The sequence below is a fragment of the Hypomesus transpacificus genome, unplaced genomic scaffold (assembly GCF_021917145.1).
Source record: "Hypomesus transpacificus isolate Combined female unplaced genomic scaffold, fHypTra1 scaffold_199, whole genome shotgun sequence".
NCBI classification, from domain to species: Eukaryota; Metazoa; Chordata; class Actinopteri; order Osmeriformes; family Osmeridae; genus Hypomesus; species Hypomesus transpacificus.
Genome location: NW_025813741.1, coordinates 1 through 12,038, shown reverse-complemented (window position 1 = coordinate 12,038; position 12,038 = coordinate 1). Strand labels below are relative to the sequence as shown.

At 44.9% G+C, this 12,038-nt stretch overlaps 1 protein-coding gene and 1 pseudogene across 3 annotated transcripts; both read right to left on the bottom strand.

Annotated features, from left to right (window-relative positions):
* Positions 1-884: 884 nt before the first annotated feature.
* LOC124489718 (E3 ubiquitin-protein ligase TRIM16-like) lies at positions 885-4,344 on the bottom strand. Of its 3 annotated transcripts, XM_047052123.1 has the most exons (7): positions 3,640-4,344; positions 3,118-3,213; positions 2,666-2,899; positions 2,367-2,383; positions 2,224-2,318; positions 1,900-1,980; positions 885-1,779 (listed from the first exon to the last, which is right to left on the bottom strand). In XM_047052123.1, exons 1-7 carry the CDS (start codon positions 4,237-4,239, stop codon positions 1,253-1,255), a joined length of 1,650 nt encoding a protein of 549 aa, XP_046908079.1. In that variant the 5' UTR covers positions 4,240-4,344; the 3' UTR covers positions 885-1,252. The 3 variants fall into 3 exon arrangements, with proteins under 3 accessions (XP_046908079.1, XP_046908077.1, XP_046908078.1); XM_047052121.1 differs by having other exon boundaries at positions 2,224-2,383; XM_047052122.1 differs by having other exon boundaries at positions 1,921-1,980; positions 2,224-2,383; positions 3,640-4,339.
* A 3,747-nt stretch (positions 4,345-8,091) lies between these two features.
* Positions 8,092-11,289, bottom strand: LOC124489719 (annotated as a pseudogene).
* Between the last annotated feature and the right edge of the window lie 749 nt (positions 11,290-12,038).

The following is a 12,038-nucleotide window of genomic DNA, read 5'->3' as shown; positions in this document are numbered from 1 at the left end:
CAAAGAAGCTGAGTGACGTTAACGATGTCGTCCACACCCCTGACCGTCGGTGCAGCTCTGGCGTGTGCCGTATGAACATGCTGACAGCTTCACCGGTAGTGAGGAGGGGGTGCTGTCTCTACGGTGTGTCCTGGTAATGAGGAGGGGGTGCTGTCTCTATGGTGTGTCCTGGTAGTGAGGAGGGGGTGCTGTCTCTATGGTGTGTCCTGGTAGTGAGGAAGGGGTGCTGTCTCTATGGTGTGTCCTGGTATTGAGGAGGGGGTGCTGTCTCTATGGTGTGTCCTGGTAGTGAGGAGGGGGTGCTGTCTCTATGGTGTGTCCTGGTAGTGAGGAGGGGGTGCTGTCTCTATGGTGTGTCCTGGTAGTGAGGAGGGGGTGCTGTCTCTACGCGTTGAAGGTACGGGGTGGGGTTTCACGGACCCCAGTCCTATGTGTGTCCTGAAATCAGAATTAACTGGCAATTCTGTGGGGTTCATATGAAAATGTTTTAATTAAACATTGTTCTCATTTAGCAGACCTTTTAATATTCAAAGCGATGTAGAAATATTGCATCCAGAAAATACACGTTTAGTATTTACTAATGTAAACTATCATAATGAAAACATGTTTGTCTAAAAATGCCAGCTAATTCCACTCTGTCCAGAAATAAAGTTTCCAGAGAGAAATCAATTGAGTCAATCAACCTCTATGATTGCACTGCCCTCTAGTGGTGAAAGTACAACAGTATATTGAGAAATGGAGGATGAGATGGAAATAGAGAGAAAGATGGAGAGATTAAGAGATAGGGAAGAATGAAGAGAGGAAAAGAGAAAGAGAAGACTAAAGACTATAGATGTGTTGGAAGCACAAATCCTTCTTCTACAGTGTAAATAATGAGAGATGTCTTTCAGCTTCACATGTCTTTATTCAGCTGTTCAGGTCCATTATAACCACCAGCAGGAGTTCAAAGTAGCAGAGAGACAACTATGAACTGATCACTTAAACAACAGCAGTTTTAAACACTTCCATCTCAATAGTGAGTAGCAAATGTACCCAAACGTTACAACACATCGTTAGTTAAAACTCTATTGAGTAGCAGGACAGGAAGTAGACAGTGATTTCTATTGTCCAGTAGAACCAAGACTAAATGATCAAATCATTCACACTATTATAACTTACAGCTGTAATTATAGAACAAAAGAACAATGATTATAAACTAACTAAAACATTGACGGGGTTATTGTAGGAAGGTATCACTCCTCTACAAGACCCTCTACCATAGCTTCATAATCTCTGCACTGTCACCATGGTTATAAAGTCTAATCCCAGGACAGAGTTTCTGGGTGAAGGTGGTCTGGACTCTGTGGAGGAGGGTCACTGTGTCAGAGACGACACTGTAGAAGGACAGAGTACCTGCCTTGTCATCCAGGTACACTCCTACTCTGGAGGACTGAGGGCCTGATACTGCAGTAACAACATCGTTATGTCTGAACGTGTAACCATCACTAGAGCAGCGTAGCCTCCAGGACTTGTTATTGTAACCAAAGAAAGAGTTACCGCCTGTTCTGCTGATGTCTTTATATGAGACTGCCATGGTAACACTGTCACCTCTCCCCTCCACCTCCCAGTAACAGCGTCCAGACAGAGCCTCTCTACACAGCACCTGGGTGTACTTGGTGAACCTCTCTGGATGGTCAGGATATGGCTGCTGCTGGTTTAGACGTGTCACCTTCCTGTTCTCCTCAGACAGAAAGAGGTTTCTATGTGCTGTGTTTGGGTCCAGTGTGAGCTGACAGGAATCTGGGAGCAGAGCAGAGACCAGATCAGAGTTAATAACACGTCCATTCATGTGTCCCCATGTTAAAGCTGCTGTTGTTCTGGATCAGATCCACCATTCAACACTTGTCAGTGGAGAGAGACCTGGACACTTCAGAGACTCACATGATAAGAGGTCTGCTCTGGTCTTGGGCTCTGGAGGCAGGAACACATCCACTGTGGACACTGGAGACACACACGCACACATACTGTATATTTATATACACACACAGATATTTATACATTCACCAATGGCCCCACACACAAACATACAGAAACACACTAAGACAGTACAACAAACACATACACTACCTTACCACGTTGATTCAATCATGTGCTTATGTGACAGGTGTCTGTCCTATCATATGATGTTTGTCCATGAGGCTTAATGTGCTGTTCCTCCAGACCTGCTGTGTTGAACCAGCTCACCTGTGGTGTAGATGTTGGACCACTCTCTCTGGATCAGCTCCTCTAGTTTGTCTCTCAGCTCAGAGACCACCTCAGTCACATCTATGAAGTACTGAAGAGGAGGAACAGAGATGCTGGGGACATCTGAATATACACTGGTACTGGAGAGAGACTGGTAGTTCTGGAGAGAGAGAAAGAGGGAGAGGGGAGAGAGAGAGAGAGAGAGAGAGAGAGAGAGAGAGAGAGAGAGAGAGAGAGAGAGAGAGAGAGAGAGAAGAGAGAGAGAGAGAAAGAGAGAGAAAGAGAGAGAGAGGGAGAGAGAGAGAGAGAGAGAAAGAGAGGGGGGGGAGGGACATATGGAAGAATGACAGATGGACAGGCATACAGTTGAGCAGAGATCCTACATAGATGATCAGACAGTGAGTGTAGCTTCTGATCTGAGCTGCCAGGGTAGTCTAGTTACCCGAAGGAAGTGGATGTTGTCCTCTGTGTGTGAGAGCTTCTCCAGATCAGCGTCTTTCCTCCTCAGCCCAGCTATCTCCTGCTCCAGGCTCACCAGCAGTCTTCCAGCCTGACTCACTGCTGCCCCCTGCTGGGTACTGATCAGATCCTTCACCCTAGAGCGCATTCTCTCAATGGAGCAGATAATCTCAGTGAAGATCCTCTCACTGTCCTCCACTGCTGCCTGGCCTGAGCGCTGGAGAGAGGAGGGGGTGGAGAGAAGGAGAGGGGGGGAGAGAGGGAGAGAGGAGAGAGAAGAGGAGAGAGAGAGGGAAAGACATAAAAAGAGAGACAGAGAAATGAATCAAGATGTCCCTCCAGAGACACCAGTCTTCCTGAATGTAGGGAGTCCACCTATCCTATCCAGGTATCTCCCAGTAGCACAGCTCCAGTAGTGGAGATCCTGATGCTGACCTTGAAAGACTCCACAGCCTGTTGGAGCTCCTTCAGCTCCTTCTCTCTCTGCTGGACTCTCTGCTGGACTTCCTGCTGACTTAGGACCAGCTTGTCCTGGAGAACAACACACATGACAACAACACAGTAGGAGTTACAGTACAGGACTCTGGTGGACTGGATGCAGTAAACTCTTCCTGCTTTTCCTGACTTGAGTCACACATTTTATAGTTCTGCACATAGACCGAACAGTTCACACTTTGGACTTAAATAAGGTCATAACAACAGTCCAATGGTTATACATTCAATAATCTAGGTTGATATAGAATTGTAGTATTTTAAAAATACATGTGATATATTAATAACTTTGTTAAATCGTTTTCTATTGTATTACCATTAAAAACCAGTTTATAGATTTTTATAGATGACATAAAACTGGAGCATATACATTTATATTTAATGTAAACCACACATGTTCCAACTTTGAACTTTTTTTTTCTTCCAAGTACCTCATGAGTCACTGACTAGTAGTTCTGGTCTCACCTGTTTCTCCTTCCTCTCAGCTTTGACTGACACCGTGTCATGGCCTTTATGGTTTTCCATGGTACACTGATAGCAGATACACTGCTGGTCTGTCCGACAGAACACCTCCAGCAGCTTGTCATGACTGGAGCAGATCATCTCCTGCAGTCCAGACGTGGCTTCCACCAGCTTGTGATTCTTCATCTTAGGAATCTGGTAGTGGGGCTGGAGGTGAGTCTGGCAGTAGGACAACAAACACACCAGACAGGACTTGAGGGCTCTCTGCTTCCTGGGCCCAGTGCAGAGGTCACAGGTCACCTCTCCTGGCCCAGCTGGACTGGTCAGCTCAGAGGGGGCGGCCTGGGCTCCTCCTGTCTCCTTCAGCTTCTCCACCACCTCAGCCAGCATGTTGTTCCTCTTCAGAGCAGGCCTCAGAGTGAAGCTCTGTCTGCACTGGGGGCAGCTGTAGACTCCCTTCTGCTCATCCTGGTCCCAGCAGCCCTCGATACAGCTGCTACAGTAGCTGTGACCACAGTGGAGGGTGACAGGATCCTTTAAGAGGTCCAGACAGATGGAACAGCAGAACTGGTCCTGGTCCAGCACAACTCCCTGCTGGGCCATGCTGGAGTGGTAGTGACGGTCGCTCTCTCTCACACACAAACACAAGTGGAGAGAGGGAGAGGGAGCGAGAGAAAGAGAGATAAGTTTCGTTTCTTCAGAATAACAACTGTTGTGGGAGGAGGACGTGATTTTCTGGTTCTGTCAGAGGGTGGAGTTTAGGGAGTAAAGAGAAGGATCATGTGTGCAGAGGTGTTGTCCATGTAGCCGACAATTTGCTTTTTCCAAATGTAAAATCCTTGTTGAAAATTAGGAGTCACTATAACTGCTATCAAAGTTATTTGTAACATTTGTGTTTTATCCAATATTGGTCAGATTAGAATTAGTTTAGCAGATATTAGCGTTGCTATATTGTATTTAGTCTATTTCGATGTAGGCTTAACGCAAGTAACCGTTCTAACACTCGCAAATAACACGCTTTTAATCGCGTTCAGTTATCAAGTTTGTCCGACATGCCCCTGACCTAGCCTTGAATATAGACGGAGAGGACGCGCTAGGCTTTTATACCTGCGTGAAGTTGCACCCCACCCAATCAATGTTGTCTCAATTGTTTGCGCTGGTTTTGTGCAGTTAGTTTTTGTTTGGGCTGCTGTCCATTTTTAGATATTAAATTATATTTGAGCACTAAGCACCCCAACATTGCACCCACACATTGACTTAAGGCTCAATCGTTCGTGCTCGGTTTGTGCTGTTATATGCAGGTAAATGTGTCGTCTTTGGATGCAGGTTAGTGTTAGTATGCAGTCTCACCACTAGAGAGCGCTCTGTCTTTCCATTATTCAGTCTCCAAGAAGTACACATCTAGATAGCTGCAGACAGTGTCCAGACACAAGGATAAAGCACCCACTGATACTCACTCACTACATTTATGCGTATCCATACAGTCTCTCTTTCTCTGTTTGATCTGACTGTGATGTTTAACCTATGCTCTTTTTGTAAAACTCTCTTGGAAGTCGCTTGGATAAAAGCGAACGTACCCAACTGTAGGGCCCCCAAAACCCTGACCCCAAACCCTGACCCCAAACCCTGACCCCAAACCCTGACCCCCAAACCCTGACCCCTAAACCCTGACCCCAAACCCTGACCCCCAAACCCTGCTCTCAAGTCTCACACATTCGCCGTGAGACTTACGAACGGGATGCTCAACATTCTAGGTGTGTTTCCTAATGAGAACACTCATTACCCTCGTCACTTTGTTCCACAGGCTCTCCTCAGGGCTGTGTCCTTTCACCATTGCTTTTTATTTGATATTGAATGTAGGAGTAAGTATGAGAATAGGCAATGTGTGAAGTTTGCAGATGACACAGTTATAGTGAGCCTTTTAAACAATGAGGAGGAGGGGCATGGAAGTTGATGATTTCATTGCTTGGAGTGACAACTTTTGTTTATCTATCAATGTTCCCCAAGGATATGATTTTTGATTTCTGTAAGTCACAGCACAGTGTTCACAAACTGTTATTCATAACATGAATGTTGACACTGTAGAAGAACTGATTGTGCCAGAGATTCCTTAATTCCTGTGGCTATTATGAACCTGAATTCACTTGGCTGACATTTTATTTGATCAGACTAATTTTATTTTTTTATTTTTTTTCCTTTTCTATATTATGTATTTATTTCTTTCTTCATTGAATTTGTTCCTGCCTATGGCCATTATGATGGATTCCTGTTGTAGGCCACTGTCCCAGTTGGACCCTGTCACTGGGTTTGGGGGAAGGTGTGTCTTCATTGTGTGTCCTGTGTTGTGTAATGTTATTGTCATTTGGCGCTGTTCTATGTTTGTGTCCCCTGCTGCACACTCATTTCCCTTTGAAGGATAAATAAAGTTGAAAGTAAAAAAAAAAAAAAACGCAACCATGTTGTCACTGTCGACCTGCCCTCTAAACCACAACATGGACCGTGTTCACGTGGAAGTAAACCAAACATACAGAGCCACAGCAGCCTCATGAAACAGTGTCCCATTTCAGTTGAACACAAAATAAACCACCCTGAGGCAACACCTTCCTGGTGATGGACCGAGCCAGGCCAGTTATGTATCCAGTTTCTGGGGACACATAACCTGTCAGACTTCATCATCCCTGGTCGTCAGGACCCACTGTCCTGCAGGTTTACGTTTCCCTGCTCCAAACCTGCTCCTCCTGAAATGCCCTCCTGGAGGGTTTGGCTCCAACGCTGTCTAGAGCAGCAGTCTTCAGCACTGGTCCTCCAAAGCTAGGTTATCAAGCTCAGCAGAAGGCTGATAACGAGAATTCATTTGAAACAGATGTGTTGGAGAAGGGAAACGACTAGAGGGATTCTAAATGTCCCTCCACATTAGACTATAGAACACCAGAACATAGTCATTACAGTATTTAACAAAGGTATTATACATGTCCTTTGTAGTACGACATTATGCCATGATGTGGTTGACCAACACTTAGTATAGAAGGTTCAAAGGGGGTTAGACAGCTGAGCAGTTAGGGAATAGGGCTATTAGTCAGAAGGTTGCCGGTTCGATTCTGTCCATGCGAAATGACGTTGTGTCCTTGGGCAAGGCACTTCACCCTACTTGCCTTGGGGGGAATGTCCCTGTACTCACTGTAAGTCGCTCTGGATAAGAGCGTCTGCTAAATGACTAAATGTCAATGTAAGTTTCCTTTGTTCACAGACTAGAGCAGAATGCAAACCACATGGAAACTAACTCTCTGCTCTGATGCAAACTGGATGTTAAACATTCTATACAGGCTTGTTTGTATTGTGTATTGTGATGTCACAGACATGGTCATCACTGCTGTTCTTGGCAGAACCTTGTTTTTTTCTGTGATAAAAAAACAAAAACTTCAAGTCAAACCTTTTTTTTCTTACTATAACCTAAGATTTCACTGAATTTTCAAAGAAAGCAGCAATTTGTATATTAAATAATTTCGACTGTAAATGTTGCCTTGTGTTGCGATAATGTCAGTTTGTGAATGTGACAAGCTGGCAAGTTTCTTGTCGTATTTATCTGAACAGAAAGCATATATTTAACACTCAACAGACTCAAAGTGTAAACGATGTTGTGAGCAGGAAGTGTTTACCAGACAACTCTCCTACTTCCTACTACTCCTCTCCTCTCACAACAACAGAATGTTTCTCCTGTCGCTGCGTGTCAAACAGCTCCTATATGGAAGCACGGAGAGAGAGAAACTCCACACACTATTTAGAATCATAATTCAACTATCTAAAAGATTAATAAACATAATATAGGTGTTAACATGTATGAAAAACACATTCCAATACGTGGACAGTAAAATTCCACTTTTTCCAGAAATGATGGCTCACAGAGTGAAAAAAGCTTCAAATTTAGCTTTGTGATTGCACTGCCCTCTCTTGGGGAATCTTTGTTACTGCACTGAGAGAAAGAGGAAGAGATGGATGGAGGGAGGGAGGGAGGGAGGGAGGGACGGAGGGAGGGGAAAAGATAAGCGAAAAGAATGAGAGGGGAGAGGGGAGAGAGACTAAACACTAGATGTGAGTCAGATAAACAAATCCTTCTTCTATGGTATCCATAAGAAGAGATTTCAGCTTCACATGTCTTTATTCAGCTGATCACATGTACCCAAACATTACAACACATTGTTAGTTAAAACTCTATTTACTGAGTAGCAGGACAGGAAGTAGACAGTGATTTATATTGTCCAGTAGAGCCAAGACTAAATGATCATATACAATCATCAAGGTGAAAGAGCAGTAATTATACAAGTAAGTAAGTAAGACTTATTTATTTATATAGCACATTTCATACAAGAATTGCAGCTCAAGGTGCTTTACATAAAATCAACAAAAACAATAATACAAGTGATAAAAGTAATAGATCTAAAACATGTAACAAACCAGACTAGCCGCACTCTATCTGCGGTCTCTCGAATCCGTCTTAGATCCGAGCTGCACTTGCAGTTTCCACACAAAAGAACAATGTTTATAAACCAACTAAAACAATGACAGGGGTTCTGTATGATGGTATGAAGGTATCACTCTTCTACAAGACCCTCTACCATAGCTTCATAATCTCTGCACTGTCACCATGGTTATAAAGTCTAATCCCAGGATAGAGTGTCTGGGTGAAGGTGGTCTGGACTCTGTGGAGGAGGGTCACTGTGTCAGAGATGACACTGTAGAAGGACAGAGTACCTGCCTTGTGATCCAGGTACACTCCTACTCTGGAGGACTGAGGGCCTGATACTGCAGTAACAACATTGTTATGTCTGAACGTGTAACCATCACTAGAGCAGCGTAGCCTCCAGGACTTGTTATTGGAACCAAAGAAAGAGTAATAGTTTGTTCTGATGATGTCTTTATATGACACTGCCATGGTAACACTGTCACCTCTCCCCTCTACCTCCCAGTAACAGCGTCCAGACAGAGCCTCTCTACACAGCACCTGACTGTAGTAGGTGAACCTCTCTGGATGGACAGGATATGGCTGCTGCTGCTGTACATGTCTCACCTTCCTGTTTTCCTCAGACAGAGAGAGGCGTGTAGATGCTGTGTTTGGGTCCAGAGTGAGCTGACAGGAATCTGGGAGCAGAGCAGAGACCAGATCAGAGTTAATAACACGTTCATTCATGTGTCCCCATGTTAAAGCTGCTGTTGTTCTGGATCAGATTCATCATTCAACACGTGTCAGTGGAGAGAGACCTGGACACTTCAGAGACTCACATGATAAGAGGTCTGCTCTGGTCTTGGGCTCTGGAGGCAGGAACACATCCACTGTGGAGACTGGAGACACACACGCACACATACTGTATATTTATATACACACACAGATATTTATACATTCACCAATGGCCCCACACACAAACATACAGAAACACACAAAGACAGTACAACAAACACATACAGTACCTTACCACGTTGATTCAATAATGTGCTTATGTGACAGGTGTCTGTCCTATCATATGATGTTTGTCCATGAGGCTTAATGTGCTGTTCCTCCAGACCTGCTGTGTTGAACCAGCTCACCTGTGGTGTAGATGTTGGACCACTCTCTCTGGATCAGCTTCTCTAGTTTGTCTCTCAGCTCAGAGACCACCTCAGTCACATGTTTGAAGTACTGAAGAGGAGGAACAGAGATGCTGGGGACATCTGAAGATACACTGGTACTGGAGAGACACTGGTACTTCTGGAAAGAGGGAGGGAGGGGGAAGAGAGAAAGAGATAGAGAAAGAAAGAAAGAAAGAAAGAGGGGGAAGAGAGAGAGGGAGGGACAGATGGAAGAATGACATATGGACAGACACACAGCTTGAGCAGAGATCCTACATAGATGATCAGACAGTGAGTGTAGCTTCAGATCTGAGCTGCCAGGGTAGTCTAGTTACCTGGAGGAAGTGGATGTTGTCCTCTGTGTGTGAGAGCTTCTCCAGCTCCGCGTCTCTCCTCCTCAGCTCAGCTATCTCCTGCTCCAGTCTCTCCAGCAGTTTTTCAGCCTGACTCACTGCTGCCCCCTGCTGGGCTCTGATCAGATCCTTCACCTCAGAGCGCCTTCTCTCAATGGAGCGGATCAGCTCAGTGAAGATCCTCTCACTGTCTTCCACTGATGCCTGGCCAGAGCGCTGGAGGGAGAGAGGGGGGGGGGCAGGGAGAGAGGGGAAGGAAGGAGAGAGACAGGGGAGAGAAAGACAGAGAAAGAGAGAAATACATGAAGATATCGCTCTAGAGACATTAGTCTTCCTGAATGTAGAGAGTCCACCTGTCCTATCCAGGTATCTCCCAGTAGCACAGCTCCAGTAGTGGAGATCCTGATGCTGACCTTGAAAGACTTCACAGCCTGTTGGAGCTCCTTCAGCTCCTTCTCTCTCTGCTGGACTCTCTGCTGGACTTCCTGCTGACTCAGAACCAGCTTGTCCTGGAGAACAACACACATGACAACAACACAGTAGGAGTTACAGTACAGGACTCTGGTGGAGTGGATGCAGTTAACTCTTCCTGCTTTTCCTGACATGAGTCAGCACTTGTTGACATTTTATAGTTCTCCACGTAGACCAAACAGGAGTTCACACTTTGGACTCAAATAAGATCATAAAAACAGTCCAATGCTTTTACATTCAATAATCTAGGTTGATAAAGCGTTAAAAAATATTTTTTAACGCTTAAAAAAAGACACACAAACAAGTATTTATAATATTCTTACATTATTCTGGTATTATCATTAATAACCTGTTTCATATATCACTTAAAAGGGGAACTTTAACATTGATTTGCATATTTAATCTTAATCACATAAAAACTTCCATCTTGAAACACTTTTATGACTAATGGTTCCGGTCTTACCTGTTTCTCCTTCCTCTCAGTTTTGGCTGACACCGTGTCATGGCCTTTATGTTCATCCATGGTACACAGCATGCAGATACACTGCTAGTCTGTCCGACAGAAGACCTCCAGCAGCTTGTCATGACTGGAGCAGATCATCTCCTGCAGTCCAGACGTGGCTTCCACCAGCTTGTGATTCTTCATCTTAGGAATCTGGTAGTGGGGCTGGAGGTGAGTCTGGCAGTAGGACAACAAACACACCAGACAGGACTTGAGGGCTCTCTGCTTCCTGGGCCCAGTGCAGAGGTCACAGGTCACCTCTCCTGGCCCAGCTGGACTGGTCAGCTCAGAGGGGGCGGCCTGGGCTCCTCCTGTCTCCTTCAGCTTCTCCACCACCTCAGCCAGCATGTTGTTCCTCTTCAGAGCAGGCCTCAGAGTGAAGCTCTGTCTGCACTGGGGGCAGCTGTAGACTCCCTTCTGCTCATCCTGGTCCCAGCAGCCCTCGATACAGCTGCTACAGTAGCTGTGACCACAGTGGAGGGTGACAGGATCCTTTAAGAGGTCCAGACAGATGGAACAGGAGAACTGGTCCTGGTCCAGCACAACTCCCTGCTGGGCCATGCTGGAGTGGTAGTGACGGTCGCTCTCTCTCACACACAAACACAAGTGGAGAGAGGGAAAGGGAGCGAGAGAAAGAGAGATAAGTTTCGTTTCTTCAGAATAACAACTGTTGTGGGAGGAGGGAGTTATTTCATGGTTCTGTCAGAGGGTGGAGTTTAGGGAGTAAAGAGAAGGATCATGTGTGCAGAGGTGTTGTCCATGTAGCCTAGTCGTCCTAACCGACAATTTGCTTTTCCCAAATGTAAAATCCTTGTTGAAAGATAGGAGTCACTATACTGAAAGCAAATCACAAGAGGTTGTGTAACTGCAATCAAAGTTATTTGTTAAATTGTTTTATCCAACATTTTTGTTCATAACACTTGCACGTATCACTTTGACAAATATACTGTTGCGGTAGTAAATTTATACTGAAAATAAAAAAAATAATAGTGACGGATCTGTAAAAACGAAGGAAAATTGAAGAGTTTAGTGGATATTAGCGTTGCTATATTTTTTTCATTTCGAACGCAAGTAAACGTGCCAACACTCGGCAAATAACACGCTTTTAATCGCGTTCAGTTATCAAGCTTGTTCGACATATGCCTGCCCTGACCTAGCCTTGAATGCAGACGTAGAGCACGCGCCAGGGTTTTATACCTGCGTGAAGTTGCCCCCCCACCCAATGCAAAACGTCGGCAATGTTGTCTCAATCGTTTGCGCTGGTTTTGTGCAGTTTGTTTTTTGTTTGGGTTGTATAATTTTTCAGATACTAAATAATATTTGATTGGTCCATAAGCATCCCAACATGCTCCAAATTGACTTTAAAAAGGCTAAATTGTTTGTGCTCAGTTTGTGTCGTTTTTGGATGCAGGCCAGTGTTATTGGTCAGTCTCACCACTAGAGGGCGCGCTGTGTCTTTCCATTATCCAGTCTCC